The 16,157-nt window shown below is 45.2% G+C and overlaps 1 protein-coding gene across 1 annotated transcript in view; it reads right to left on the minus strand.

The window, feature by feature from the left end:
* Positions 1 to 204: 204 nt before the first annotated feature.
* Positions 205 to 16,157, minus strand: part of LOC147444060 (protein BREVIS RADIX-like) — a 42,048-nt gene continuing 26,095 nt past the window's right edge. The window contains exons 5-6 of the mRNA XM_086526794.1: positions 1,410 to 1,768; positions 205 to 625 (exon numbers count right to left, since the gene is read on the minus strand). Coding sequence (XP_086382920.1) covers positions 547 to 625; positions 1,410 to 1,768 — 438 coding nt within the window. The 3' untranslated portion in view covers positions 205 to 546. The remainder of the gene's footprint in view (positions 626 to 1,409; positions 1,769 to 16,157) is intronic.

Consider the following 16,157-nt stretch of genomic DNA (forward strand, 5'->3'; position numbering starts at 1 on the left):
ACATTTCTAGAGAAGCATTCCTATACTAGGGGGAAAGCTACATAAGGGGGCAGCACATTTTATCCAAAGCTCAAAGGTAAAAGCTTCCTACCCAAAGGTCATTTTCAACACAATTCCTCTCATTTAAAGAACTTGTGCATCGACAAAAAATCTAAAGTCATGGATATGTATGTTATTAGATTATCTTGCCATAAAAAAAGGAGGTTAGAAACTGTCAATCGTTTAGAGATTTTCCAAAGGTTGTTGAGGCCACTCCTAAAGGCAACATAGGGGGAAAAAGACATGGATAAGAAAGAAATGAGATAACCAATGGAGAGAGAGAGAGATCTTAAGTGGGAGGGATTAGTGTATGACACTAACAGCACATGCTACACTTTGACAAATGCAAGCTAATAAGCCCAAGAATAACATGTGAGTATTAGGGACCTCCACATGTGAGCCTTCATGGTACTAACTAGCGCTTTCTACAATATATCATGCCCTACATACAACACTACAATATAGCATCATTCTATCAGGATCCTCAATTTACAGGAGAGGCCTATATTACAAATAGTGATCATACACTCTTATCCGATTTTCCTCCCACCATAAGCGTGCTTGCATTTCTGTAAACATTTCTCGGCTGCCATGCACAAAGTGAGCAAAGATGTCAATATAGAGAAAAATAAAAGACCTCGCTCTCACACATACTTTTAATAAAGATGTCTCATATTTTCGCAAAGAATTGCAAGTTCTTGTTGTGTCCGGTGTTCGATTACACCTCCAACTGTTCCCCTCTTACTCTGGAATTGCAGACATACTTGAGAGTTGGTCAATTGGATTTCTGTACGACTTCACACTTGTTTTGCCGTGTGTGTGTGTGTGTGTGTGTGTGTGTATGTACAACAAATAAAAATTACCAAAAAAAAAAAGTGTGTGTGTGTGTGTACACACACACACACATACTACACATCCACACACACATATAGACATACACACACACACACATACTATACATATGTGTATGTGTAGTATCTGTGTCTGTGCATGTGTATAACCCTCTCTAGTCGTTTGGTGAAATCTCTCGTCTTCAGCATAGTATATGCCATTCTTGTTGGAGGTATCTCTCTCTCTCTCTCTCTCTCTCTCTCTCTCTCTCTCTCTCCTTTGGGACAATTTGAAGATCTTACGATCTCTGCATGTTTCATCAAGAGGTTGTCGACTGTTTTGGATTTTTCAACAGTTCTCTATACGTCAATTGTTTGCTTCTAAGTTTCAAACCTTCGCCGGTGATGTTATCTCCCTCATGAGTCATGGGTTTTCCTTATTTTGGGTTCTCTCTCTCTTCTTCTTCCTCTCTCTCACACGACACACACACACACACACACACACACACACACACACATGATGGATGTGATTGCCACTACCTGAACCGAATTCGCTTGAGCTCGGTGGAGCCATTGCAGGAAACAAGAGTAATGTAGACACCAGGGTCATCCTCTTGAATCCACTCCTCTTCGCCGCTCCCTTGGTCGACACTGCTACAACATTGGCTGAGGTGGGGCTGATGATGTGTAGCCTCCTCCTCGCTAGCCGCCTCCCACTCTGATGCACATGCCGATGATATATCTGTTCCACCCATAACTTCACCCACCATGGATGCTCCCCTTGCATGTCCTGGTCCCTTCCTTTTGTCTCTTCTTCCCTCATGCAACTCTCCTTGCTTCCTGCTTTGCGGGTAGCTGTTCTGTTTCTTAAATTCGCCGCTACTCTGCGACTTATAGCTCTGCAACCATTTTCATGAATTAAGCTTTACACATGAAACAATAAACAATGCTGCAATTGAGCAAAACCAAACAAGTGGGAAATAACACTGAAGTTGGCATAAGGATAAGTCTCCAAGAAGATGGCACCAAACTTAGATATTGTGTTTCCAATTTGTGTAGATAGCCGAGTACACCTGATAGGAGGTTTTTCTTTTCAAAAAGGAAATCCCAAGTGAGTATTTGTTTGCTTTTATCTCCAACCCCGTTGTAAGCCACAATGTAAGCCCATAATATAGAAGGCTTAAATCAATTCTACAGTTAAGAGAAACCTTGCCCCAAGTAAATTGATTCTCACAAACATAGTCAATTCGGCACTGGTTTTGAAGTAAAAGGTGTCCTCCTACAACATGACCATGAGCTTGTATAATTATTCTTAAAATATTCACCTTTATGAGCACACATTCTCAATTGCTGATCTTTTGCCTTGCTTAAAGAGCTGGTTGATTAATTAACACTTCTACTTTGGTAGAAATAGGTGCATGTCCACTTCATAATCAGACAACTTGCTTCATGCTAGACTTACCTTTACTTAAAATGGACTTGCATATGGCTCTAATTGTTAGGCTAGTCATGTCTATATCAAAGCCAATTTAGGATGTTGATGACAACATAAAGAGGTTAGAAATTTCTATTATAAAAATTGTCATCAATAGGCTTAGCAACCCCTATTGTATTTATGGACGTCTTTGCTAGCTTTTCCATACCTTGAAATGGACAGGCCGATGGCAAATTTAGTGGAGAAGACTACTTATCAAATTTCCTGGCTTCTCAAGGTATGGAACCCTTAGGGTTGATCTCGCCCTTAGCATTGTTCTTGAGCAGAGGCTCTCGCTTACCCTTACTCTTGTTCCTTTTTGCAAGGGAGAACACCTACAGCCAAAACTATCATAGACCAAACAATCTAAACATGAAAAAATTCACCTATCAAGGCCGCTTGAAACTCGAAAAGTGTCTTCTTGGAAAAGAACTCTGCAAAAGAGACATTCTCTTCCAATTATGTACACACCAGAAAGGCATGTTCTAGGATTCTTTCTCACAGGCCAGCCCCATCTACGACGTCTATGGGCTGAATACAGAGCTTGTTGCAATGAATTTGATCTTGAATTTGGTTTGTTCACATGTTTTGTAAGTAAATAGGTTGATTCAACTCTTCTAGATTTGGTAGTTCACTATCTTTCCATCCAACTACCAAATCTAGAAGAGTTGAATCAACATCTAGATTTTGCATCAACATGGGAGTCTATGGTTCTCCCACTCTAAGCAGCACCTTGGGGGTGCCACCTTATCGCATATTTGATCGTTCTTATATGAATAACCTCCTTGACGGCCATTTTAGCAGGCTCTTACTGCTCGCATCATGCGCCTCTTGTATTAGTTATCGAGGAGGGCTCGCAGCCACTTGGGATCTTGAGATTCCCGAGTGTAATCACTTCCGACAATGATATGATAGAAACACACAAACGACAACGATCTGTAAACCTTTGGAACACTTTGACACCAAAAACAAGTTGAAATAACTGAACTGAAACTCAAAGTGAAAGGAAATAGAGAGAAGACGTCGGAGTGGGATGCCGCTATACATAGTTGATGGCCCTGACCTGCCACTATCAGTGCCCCGGTCAGGTATTTCTTTATTAATTGATATCTTCTCATACAAAAGTTGGAGGGTTGAAATCCAAGAGTATATGCTCAAGCAATCACACAACCACCACTCCCAGAACCTGTGTGTGTGTGTGGAAGAGGTGCCCAATGGATACTTTAATAGGCCCGAAGTCTCCTAACAAAAAGCACCTAGTGTCTAAAACAGACTCCTTCCTCTCCTGTCTTTTTCCAGCGCTGCCGATGTCGATATATCTATATATATATATATATATATATATATATACGTATATACATATATATGTACATATATATATATATATATGTACATATATATATACACGTGTATATATATATATATATATATATATATATATATATATATATATGTACATATATATATGTACATATATATATGTACATATATATATGTACATATATATATGTACATATATATATGTACATATAGAGAGAGAGAGAGAGAGAGAGAGAAATGAAATGTTATATTAACGTCTTCAAAAGGCCAAAGTGACCTATGAGACCAGAAAGTTACAATGCGGTGTATCTGATGCAAAGTCAGATTAACAAAACAAATTAAATTAAACTAGGATAACAAAATATAAATACTGCGGAATCCTAAACTAAGCTGATAGGTGTGAAAGGTGAAAGGAGTGAAATGTGTGAACTAAGCAGTACAATCTGTAGACAATATGGGAGGGAAGTAGAGATCCGTCTTCATAGAGATCCATCTTCATCTGCACTCTGAACGACGAAAAAGTATGGCTCCAATCCTTTGCTGTAGCCTCCTTCGAAACTGTGTAGCTCCTCTTCTCCATTGAGGTCGTCTAGATCTCCCTAGCTCCAATGCTCGGTCTATGAGAATGCCAGTAGTGCGGGCAGACCTCTCCGTTGTTGGCTGCTTCTCTGTCTGTTCTTCTGGGTGTACAATATCTAGTGTAAAGAAATCTGTGATCTGTCTCTGGGGTTGTCTCTCTTCAACTCTCCTCAGTAAAGTTTCTCTATGCCTGTGTAGCTCAAGTAGATATAGCCCAAGACATCTCTGATCCTCATAACTCATGACCCTAGATAGAGGCCCAAAACCTTCTCTGAATAGACAAGGAAAACGGCCTCGTATCTCATAGTACACTATGCAATGACATATGTAATGTACCTCTGTCTCTGGCTCTAGATTGCATAAGCAGCATATCCTGCTATCTGCTGGTGTCCCTTTGAATCTGCCAGTCTCAATGTCGAGCTGATGTGAGGACGCGCGTATCTAGCCAATGGCACAACGCAAACCATGAGAAAGATGCGTGTCCATATAGCTAGGTCAAATCACAAACCCATCCCCCGTGAGGTGGAGAAGATGCTCTCTATAGAAAGCCATCTTTGTGCCCAACTCCAGTATCGGGTCTATCCATGTCCTCCTCGTGTCCAACTGGATCAGATCCTGACAAATGAGTCTATTAATCTCTACCCGCGTCAAAGACCTCAAGGGTGCCTGTAGAGAGTATTGAAAAGGAGGCAGCATGTCCATGGTGAAACCATGTGTCTGAAACCATGATGCCATCTGTGCATACCAGCATGATGTATCCCCATTAAGAGCTAATTGTCTGGAGGACTCTAGAGCCACCCTGGCATATCTGTCTCTCGTAGTATCCCACAGACTGTGTACAAAGGAGACTGGTCTGGTAAGCGCCTCAATCTCCATATGGGGGGAAGATAATTCCGCTCGAATGATATCATGCGGTACGGAAGCCTTGTCTCTAATCAGCCGAGAGATCATAGATACCAGGGGCTTCTCCATACGCCTCCAACCATCCTGGCCTACAGAAGGTCCCCAAACCTGCACCCCATATAACATAGTAGAGGCAACCAAAGTATCAAAGAGCCATAACTTTGTACTAGGTTCCTGGAACTGAACGTGTGAACACATCCTTTCCATTCCTCCCAGAGCCGCACCAGCTCTAGTTAGTCTAGTCTGTTGCTCTTCTCAAAGAAAATCTCGGCCCAGTAAAGACTACCCCCAGGTAAGTGTATGCATCTGTATACTCCACAATCTCCTGACCATATTTGAAAGTAGGTACCGATCTCCTGACCCATTGCAGTGTGGTGTTAAACACCATAACCTTGGTTTTACCTAGGTTTACACACAATCCACTATCCTCTGCAAAACTGCGTAGTGCATCCAAATGTCGTTGCATACCTTCTAGTGAGTCAGATATCAGCACAATATCATCAGCATATAGCAACAATGGGATCCATGTCCCTGCCAGCTGGGCACCCCTGTCACCCTCTTTGTCAATGTAATCAGACACCTCATCAACATACATACCAAATAGAGTAGGAGACAATGGGCAGCACTGTTTCACTCCAATAGTAGAGTGAACTAAATCCCCTTCCGGAGTGCGTACATGTCCCATCACTGATCTGTACAAAGCCATAATCCCCCAAATCACCTCTATGGGCACCCCCATCTCCTGTAGTCTGCGCATCAATTGAGCTCTTGGTACCATGTCAAATGCTTTGCGAAAATCCACAAAGCTACAATAGTCCGTCTCCCATGTGCTCTGCCCTCCTCAATGATGGCCCTGAGTGTCAGAATATGATAAGAGTGGAGAAACCCCTCCTGAAGCCGGCCTGACCCTTTGCTCGTACACCCTCGCTCTATGCCCAATTACTCAAGTGTTGCTCCAGAATAGATGCATACAACCGTGCCAATGTGTGTCCAACCATAATAGTGCGGTAGTTCCCACGCTCTGTAGGGTCACCTGCCTTGAGGATGGGCACAATATTAGACAACCTCCAAGTCTTAGGTAGCCCCTCACACATGGCACGATTGAACAACACTGCGAGAACCTCCATCAACATATCCCTAGCATGTATAAGTGCTCCACTCTAGACCGTCATGATCATATGCCTTCCCAGTCCTCATCCTGTCGATGGCCCTTTGTACCATCTCAGATGTAAAGAAAGTGCTCGTAGTTGGGCAAGGCTTGGTAGGGTCTAGAAGGGGTTCCTGTCCAAGAACCGTGTATAATGATGTGGCATATTGGCCCCACACATCAGGTGAAGTAATCACTGGGGGAGGGGAGTACTCATGGAAGAGCCGCCATGCCTCTCCTGAGTCCTTACTCAAGAACGTCTGATATAAGTCTCGCTCCATCTGAGCTAGGTAAGCTCGCTTCTTCCCTCGCACAAGGCGTCGGAAAGCAATCCGAGACTGTCTATAAGTGATGACTCCTAAAAGAAGATCCCTCTGAAGCTGGGCTCTCATCTCTCTGCACTCCTCATCATACCAACTATTCTGGGGCATGCTGCCAGAATGTAGTCTCTTGCCCGGCTGAGTGTGTGGGTATGACACTGATGCAGCCCCATGCAGTGTCTCAGTCAGTAGAGTGGTGCACTCCTCCACTGAGAGGCCTGTACCATTTGTGACAGCTGTGCCTTCCAATAGACGGTCCCAGATCTCCTCGGTATAAACGAAATCAGTCTCTGGTGTAAATGTATAGCGGGTGTATGACCTGCCTCCTGATGTCTGGATTGTACTATACTGAAATTTAACGGACAATGTCAAGAGAGCGTGATCTATTGCTATGCCCATTGGCCTGGCTCCCACTGTGAAATCCTGAATGCAGGGGACAAAGCTTGGCTGTGTCATAACATAATCCACTGTACTGGCCCCATGTCTGTGTGGAAAGCATGTGAAACCGGCTGCTCCAGGAAATCGCTATGAACCATTAAGTATGGCTAATCCATGTATAGTCGTCATTTCCATGAGGTATCTCCTATACTCCGTCTGCTCTCTGGCATCTAAGCATCTGTCAAGTCCCAACTCACCCACATCCAGCTCTCTAAGCATCTCATCTGAAGTGTCGTAGAAGACTATCTACGAGTTGCCCGTTCGGGCATTGAAGTCCCCTAGGAGAATGATATCCCCGTCCCTAGAAAACTCCCATATGTCATCATCTAGTATAGAGAAAGGCGACTGCCCTCTGGATGCAGCATAGACTGATGTGTTGGGAGGAAAGTAACAAATGGCAATATATAGGAATCGACCTGTGTCAGCTCTGAGTCTCACCCACATATATCTAGCATGATCATCTCTTCGTACAATATGCAGTAATGGTTGTAATTCCTCTCTGAATAGCACTGCTACTCCTCCTGAACCTCTACTCCCATGCTCAGATCTCGCATTTGTCCTGTGAGCTGTCTCCCATCTGTATCCCACCACATGTGGCATCACCTATCCAGGGGCCTGATGAGTCTCTGAGAAGAATACAATATCCTTGTCTTTGAAACTGTCCTCAAATGCACCCACGTCCAACCTCATAGACCCATTACAATTCCAGGTAGCCATCTTCAGTGTGGTCCCATAGGTCTCGCACCGTCATGCAGTGCGCCGCTCTAAAATCACCACCCGTCCATCTCTGTAGAAGGCTATCTTTCCCTTCTCCCTTGCCGCTGTAATCTCTGGCATTACCTCTCTCATATGTGCGAGCTGTGAGAGAGTCACGTCATCACCGAGGAAAATACCTGTCTTTTTGAGAGTAGGCCTCTTCCTCAAGAATTCCTTCTTCTCTTCCAACGAGGGGAAGCGTAGTATGAGAGAGAAGAATGAAATGAAATAAAATGTTATATTAAACGTCTTCAGAAGGCCAAAATGACCTATGAGACCAAATTGATACAATCTTAGTGGATCTAATACAATGTCTATCATGAAGTAAAATAAAAGGTAAAAAGATAAAAGCTAAAATGAACATTAGTGTCCAGGATGCTCGGCATCGGGCATTGTCCGAGGGTGTATTGCACCAGTCTCGCTGAAGAGCATCGTCAACGTCCGCCTCTAGAGAGAGAGAGAGAGAGAGTGAGAGAGAGAGAGAGAGAGAGAGAGAGAAATGAATGAAATGTTATATTAACGTCTTCAAAAGGCCAAAGTGACCTATGAGACCAGAAAGTTATAATGTGGTGGATCTGATACAAAGTCAGAGTGATAAACTAACTAACAACATAACAAAACAAAAATACTATGGCATCCTAAGCTGCTCGATGTGAACTAAGCAAAGTATGCAGCTACCTGGGATAGCTAAATAGCTAAATCACAGGAGATCCAGCATCAATCGATGGCGGATCTCATCAATCTCCTCCATGGTCAGTAGTCTAATCGGGCGTCGTACATGTCTAGCCAGAGTGATCCGAATCTTTTGATGTAGCCTCCGCTGATACCATGTAGTCCTCCGCAGTCGTGGGCATCTGGATCTCCCCCAGCTCAATCGCTCAGTTGATCAGTGTGCCTCTGGTGCAAGACGAATGTGAGCTCTACTGTGGGAGTAGCTCCTCCGGTTGCCCAGTGTCTGCTCTAAAGAAATCTGTGATCTGTCTCTGAGACTGGCTAGCATCTCCTCTCATCACGCTATCTTTGTGTCTACGCAGTCGAGCAAGAACAAACCTAGGCATCTCTGATCCTCGTACCCCATGACTCTGGAGAGTGGTCCAAAACTCTCTCTAAACAAGCAATGGAAGCGGCCTCGTATCTCGTAGTAGACGGGGCAGCGGCATGTGTAGTGCAACTCTGTCTCAGGCTCCATGTCACACAAGGGGCATGTCTTGGCCTCTGTTGGTACTCTGCTGTATCTCCCATTCTCAATCCGCAGCTGGTGTGAAGATGTGCGTATCTGGCCAATAGCACATCGTATCCCATGAGACAGGTGGGCGTCCATGTATCTGGGTCTCGTCACAAAACCGTCCTCCGTAAGCTGGAGAAGATGCTCTCTGTAGAAAGCCATATTTGTGCCCAGCTCCTATGCTGGCTGTATTCATGTCCTCCTGGTGTCTAGCTGAGTCAAGTCCTTGCAGATGAGCCTCGTGATCTCGAGCTGTGTAAGAGTGAGAGATGGTGCATCCAATGAGTACTGGAAGGGGGCAAACCTGTCTATGCTGAACCCATGCGCCTGAAACCATGATGTCATCTCCCCATACCAACATGCTGTATCTCCCTGCATGGCTAACTATCGAGAGGACTCAAGTGCAAGGCGGGCATATCTGGGAAGTTTCCACATGCGGTGTATGAAGGAGACTAATCTGGTGAGCGCCTCAACCACTAGTGGGGGGGGCGCTAGCTCTGCTCGGATAATGGCACATGGTATTGAAGCCTTGGCTCTAATGAGCCGTGAGATCATAGAGACCAGAGGTTTCTCCATGTCCCCCCATCCATCCGTGTACCCGACCTCCCGTGATGATCCAATGAAGGTCCCCATATCTCAGCTCCATAGAGCAATGCAGAGGCCACCAAAGTGTCAAAGAGCCAGAGCTTCATCCGAGGCTCCTGAAACTGAACCTGCAAACACATCCTCTTCAATCTACCCAATGCTGCATGGGCTCTAGTCAATCTGGTCTCTACTGCTCTCCTCAATGAAAATGCTGGTCTGCTAAAAACCACTCCAAGGTAAGTGTAAGCATCCGTATACTCCACAGTCTCCTGGCCGTATGTGAATGTAGGTGTTGACCTCCTGATCCACTGTGGGGTGGTATTAAACACCATAGCCTTGGTTTTACCAAGGTTGACAGACAAACCACTTTCATGGGCAAACCTATGCAAAGCATCCAAGTGACGTTGCATCCCTTCCGAAAGGTCGGAGATCAACACAATATCATCAACATATAACAATAGTGGAATCCATGTCCCTGCCAGCTATGCACCTCTATCACCATCGCTATCCATGTCCCTCTGAGGTGTGTACATGCCCTACTACTGACGTGGATAATGCCATGATCCCCCTAATGAGCTCTATAGGTACTCCCATCTCCTGTAGTCTGCGCATCAATCTAGCTCTGGATTTTGTGTCAAATGCTTTGGAGAAGTCCACAAAGCTACAATAGATCCGTCTCCCATGTGATTTGCCCTCCTGAATGATGGCTCTAAGTGTCAAGATATGGTCAAGAGTAGAAAAGCCTCTCTTGAACCCTGCCTGCCCCTGGCTGCGCGTATCCTCTCCCTCTCTGCCCATTTACTGAACTGCTGCTCAAGAATGGATGCTAGTGGGATATTTCCCAGGCTCCATAGGGTCTCCTGACTTGAAGATAGGTACAATAGTAGATAGGCTCCAAGTATTAGGCAAGCCTTCACACATGGCACAGTTAAACATAACTGTTAGAAGCTCTGCTAGTAGATCTCTCGCATGCATGAAATGCTCAGTCATTAAGCCGTCATGATCATATGCTCTCCCAGTCCTCATCCTCTCAATGGCTTTCTTCACCATCTCAGAGGTGAAAAAGCACATGCATGTGGGCATGGATCAGGAGGGTCGGGAAAGGGCGTCTGTCCAAGAACTGTGTACAAAGATGAAGCGTACTGGCCCCAGGCCTCTGTAGAGGTAATGGCAGGGGGGGAGAGTGCTCATGAAAGAGCCGCCATGCCTCACATGAGTCCTGACTCAAGAGTAGCTCGTATAGATCCTGCTCTAGTCGAGCCTAAAATGCTCTTCTTCCACCACACTAGGCGTCGGAAGTCAATTTGTGACTGTCTGTGAGTGATGTCCCCCAGAAGCACCTCTCTTTGAAGTCTAGCTCTAGTCTCGCGGAGGAAAGTAGTCTAGCTCTAGTCTCGCATTAGTTCCAAAATAGAAAAGAGGGATTGTCCTCTGGGTGATGCATAGACTGACGTACTCGGAGGAAAGTAGCAAATAGCAATGTAAAGATATTTTCTGTCTCTGCTCTCAATCTCATCCACATGTACCTAGCATGCTCATCCCTACGGGATATATGTATCAAAGGCTGCAACTCCTCTCTGAATAACGTTGCCACTCCCCCGGAGCCCCGCCCTCTGTGCTCTGATCGCGTAACCTGTCTGCCGGTTGTCTCCCATCTGTATCCAGTGATGTGAGGCATAGATTGCCCAGGGGCCTGATGTGTCTCAAAGTAGAAGATGATGTCTCTTCCAGTAAAACTATCCTCAAAAGCACCCACATCAAGGCGCATAGATTCACTACAATTCCAGGCAGCAACTTTGAGTGTGGTCCCATAGGTCTCTCACCATCATGTGGCGCGTCACTCCAGTATTACCACTCTTCCATCCCGCTAAAAGGCAATCTTGCCTTTTTCCCTTGCCATTCTAATCTCCGGCATTACCTCATATATATGAGCGATCTGCGAGAGGGTAAGATCATCCCCAAGAAAGATGCCCGTCTTCCTAAGAGTTTGCCTTTTCTTCAAAAAGTCCTTCACTTTCATGGAGGGAAAACGAGGGATGAGTACCCTTTCTTTCGAGGTTTCCCCATTGCTTCCATTTTTCTTGTTGCCCACTCTCCAAGCTCTTGTGTGCATCGGTTCAACCATCAAAGCCATGAGTTCTTTTACCTCTTCGTCCACAATAGTGGATGTGGACGTGGACGTTATTTCCTTGCTCGAGAAATGGATCGATGTTGCCAAGAAAGGAAAAGCTTCATCCGCCTTCTGTTGAGTCTTTGTAATAACATCCACCCAAGAAGTCTCTTTGTGCTGCTCTTCTCCCTCTTTGATGGCCCGTACTTGCTCCTTAATCGTGTTTAATTCTTCTATTACTGAGGGTTGTGTTTCTCCCTCTTCAAGTGTGTTTCTTAATCGTGCTTCAGCGAGATCCTTCTTGAGTGACGCAATCTCTTCATCATGAGCCATCACACGATCTTCCAGTGAATTTATCTTGCTTTCTTGGATCAACACGTGTCCTTCGAACATTTTTATTGTGCCCAATAGGTTGGAGTTCATCTTGCTAATGGTTTCCGTCATTTCTTCTTTGCACTTTTGAATGGTATCCTCAAAGGGGTCGACTTTATCATTCTGCTTCCTCATGCTTAATCGCCGCCAACGAGAGCCACACTATGCACACATATGTTTCCACATTATGCACATATACTTCCAATGATGGTCTCTCTCTCTCTCTCTCTCTCTCTCTCTCTCTCTCTCTCTCTCTCTCTCTCTCTCTCCGTTTAATTTTTCTCCAATTTATCTCTCTACACACGGGCCAGCAGGAAGGAAGAAGGGGGGGGGGGGGGGGGGGGGGGGGGGGGGGGGAGGAGGCACGGGTGCAGAGGGAGCGCGAGGGAGGCAGGGCTCTAGAGGGGGGGAGCAAGAGAGAGAGAGAGAGAGGGGGGGCGGGGCAGTAGAGGAGTGAGCACGGGGGGGGGGGGGGGGGGGGGTGGGGCTGCACACACACACACACACACACACACACACACACAGAGAAAGAAAGAAAGATTTTTTTACGTCCATAAGAGGCCGAAATCGGCCTATGAGACAAATCAAAGTACATGGGGGTAAGTGTCCTCTGGATATCCTATGAAGGAGAAAAGGTACAAAGCAAAAAATAGCTATCCTATGTAATGACTGGGAGAGAAGGGAGGTGGTACAAGGGTAGGGGGGGGTGGAGCTCTAAACCAGGGAAAAAATGCAATCCTATATGCTGGGGTATATACAATCATGAGAGAAAGTGCTATCATATCTTTAGCTCCATCCAGTCCCGTAATCAGGGTGTAAGACATGATGCATCGGTGGGTGAGGTGTGAAAGAGAGAGAGAGAGAGAGAGAGAGAGAGAGAGAGAGAGAGAGAGAGAGAGAGAGAGAGCTTTTTTTATTGAAAGAGTTTAGAGAGAGAAACTTGATTTTAAAATTCAGTTTTAGAGAGAGAAAATATGCCAGGAGAGAAAATCTGAAATTCATCTTTAGAGAGAAAATCGGCACTCTTTGGGGGTAGGAGATAGAATCTACAGAGATAAAGTCAATGTGTGGCATAACAAGATTCCGGCTCTGACTGAGAGATTGGCATGGACCACCTTTCTAGAGAGAGAGACTTTGTGACCGGCCAAATGGACGCAATGATCAGTTGCGTCTATGACCTCAACGTAGAAACCCTAACCCTAAACCCGTCACACTGAGAGGGTGCTACTTGATGAGATTTAGATTGGGACAGTGGAGGAGATTTAGGAGACTGCAATGAGCTTGGAGATTGATGCAACGCACCATGCAACTGCAAGGATAGCAGAGCTGAGTAGGGTCCTTCATGAGATTGCACATGCCCATCTATTGTTGGAGGCCCGAGAGCAGGAGAGGGACCTTCAAAAGGGCCTAACCTCACTCCAGCGGATGCGGGAGAGGCAGCCGGGGGAGCTCGTGGAAAGAGGCTCAGTTGAGTCATGCCAAACAGGACTTATCAAGCTTGAGGAGCAACAACGATATATTGTTCTTGATAGATAGCCTTCTTAAGTGGACTCAGGTTGGGATTAGAAAACTGGTGAGATTTTTGCAATCATAGGTCCTCAGCATTCTTGCTGTGGAATTAGCTACTGGCATAGGTAGGATGTGTCACTGGTACAAGGCAGATGGAGATCAAAGAGATTACTATAGCTTTTAACAATGACCTCTTAGCAGAGGATCCTTTGGAATGCAAGGATAATTGCTGGACTAATGTATGGGTTCATGCTAGGCAGCCAGTCACCGAGGGCATGCAAGCTGAGCTGGAGTGGCTCTTTCCAGAGATTGAGTTGTTGGATGCACTCAGGCCTTGTCGCCAGGATAAAGTTCCCTGGAGAGGATGGCCTTGATCCAGCTTTTTTCATGCATTATGGGGAGTTAATTGGCCCTGGTTTATGTAGAGTTTTCGGTTTGTGATAGATTCACGGAAGATCTAGAGGGAGTCAGACTTCTTCCAAGAACTAGGAAGAAGAGCATGGCTCTCTTCCGCCAAACGACATCGAAAGGAAGGAAGCGCAACGACAGCTTCACGTTGACATTTGTGCCAACCACATGCTCAAATACCGCAAAGGACCCGCAGTATGCCAAAACTCTAAAGAATTATCCACTTGACAAGATTCATTCTCGGGTTGGCAAGCGGCCATTCACTCACCTCTCAAGTCAGCCATGAGCAGAAATCTTAAGCCAGTGAAAACAAGCAAAGAATGTACTCGTAGGATAAGTTTGATAGAGGAGTGGAGCAGCAAGTCAACCAAGTCAGGAAGTCTTCGAACAGTTCTCGAAAGAAAAGTCTCGGAGAGGATTACCCTGTCTATTTAGGCCGAAAATCCACATTCGAAGCATTTAGCAAATCCAGGAAGCGTGTATGCTTTAAGGATGATCCCACTTCATCTTCATCTTCAAACAACTCTGAGAGTTCCTCTTTCTCCAACTTCAGTGGGGAGGGCGGGAAGCACCAGAAGCGCAGAAGAACTTGAAAGAGCAAGAAGAACGGTAGGCACAAACAATCCAAGAAGAACAGATCCCGGAAATGATCTCGAAAGCACAAAAAGAATTCTTACAAATTCTTACAAGCATACCTCGTCCTCGGACAGTTTTGATTGGATGAATCAATGTTTGGAGCAAGGCGGAGACGAGGTTACAAATTGAGCCAATTTGACCGTCTTGAGCAGAAGGGTGGGAAGACCAAAGATTTTAAAGCGGGTGGGCAAGCACTTAAATTTGACACTTTTTCAAGCTACAAAGCAACCACAAAGCTCTTGCCTTCACCCAACCTTTTGACATTCTTTTCTCAAGAGGGTGTAACGAGACGGGCACCACGTGCCAACGGAAAAGAACACACTGAATAGACTTTTAAGCACTCCAAACAATTGAACTGAAAGAGAGATACTTCACACAAGACATGGATGGTGTAGTTCCACCCCAGAGTGCATTCGTCCCAAACTGTGGCGTCCCTTTCGGTATTTCTTTATATTGCTTCAACAAGGTGAAACACTTGTGGCTCTGCTTTGCATCTCCTGTGGGTAGAATGCTAAAGAGTGAGCTCATGTACATATTTAAAGGCCCTTGGCCATCCAAAAGCAGTTTACATGAAAAGATTCAAGTCTAAAAGCATCTCGTCCCAGAAACTAGCACCCAAGGCAGCCAGTGCAAATCATGAAAATCCGCACAACTACCACTTCAGCATGTCAGCACAAAACACGGGCGTCCGTACAGCCTGTCACGTCATCATCCCTTACACAAGGTATTGTGATATGTGTGTGTCTGCTTTAATCCCATAAGTTGTTGGGGGTTAGGATTTTAATCCTAACCCATAGGCCACTCGACGAGCATCTGTAAGTTGGTGAGGGCTTCTTCTTCTTTTGCTTTTGCTAGGGTTTAGGCCCCTCAGCCAAGATCTGCAGGTTGGCTATGGTTAGGGCTAGGGAGTTCTAACCCTTTGGGTCTGTAGTGGCTTGACAAGTCAGCAGTTTGTGACATCCACCCTTCTTGAAAGAAGAGTAATCGTCCATAATTATGTCTACAAAACAACTCAAGTAAGAAAAATAATATCTGAGGCTCAATCCGTTTTCTCATTTGATATCAAAGTTCTTGATATTCTGGCGTAGCAAAATTAACCATCACACCCAAACCACGTTGATCTATAACGGGTGTCTCGATGCACCAAAGTTACATACCCAGACAATCTCACCCAATTAGAACTATGGCACATCACAATACAACACAGATGCTTACATATGCATGTTACAAGACACAGAAACATATTGTTGCCAATAAACATTCCCCCAGCAAATAACCATCCAAGTCCGGGCCATGAGTTATTCAACGACTCCCTCATCACTCCTCCCACAAATAACCTAAAAAGGTCCAAGCCATTAGATATAGAGGCCTTTTACAACCAAACGCTCCCAAGATCGTAGCTTGCGTCGATTGGAGGTTCCAAGCGTAAATACTTCTTAGACTTTCTTTTCAATACTCCTCCCACAAATAACCAAGAAGGTCCGTGCCATGATTAAGCATCACTTT

Source organism: Adiantum capillus-veneris, chromosome 13, assembly GCF_014529385.1.
Source record: "Adiantum capillus-veneris isolate H3 chromosome 13, ASM1452938v2, whole genome shotgun sequence".
Lineage (NCBI taxonomy): Eukaryota > Viridiplantae > Streptophyta > Polypodiopsida > Polypodiales > Pteridaceae > Adiantum > Adiantum capillus-veneris.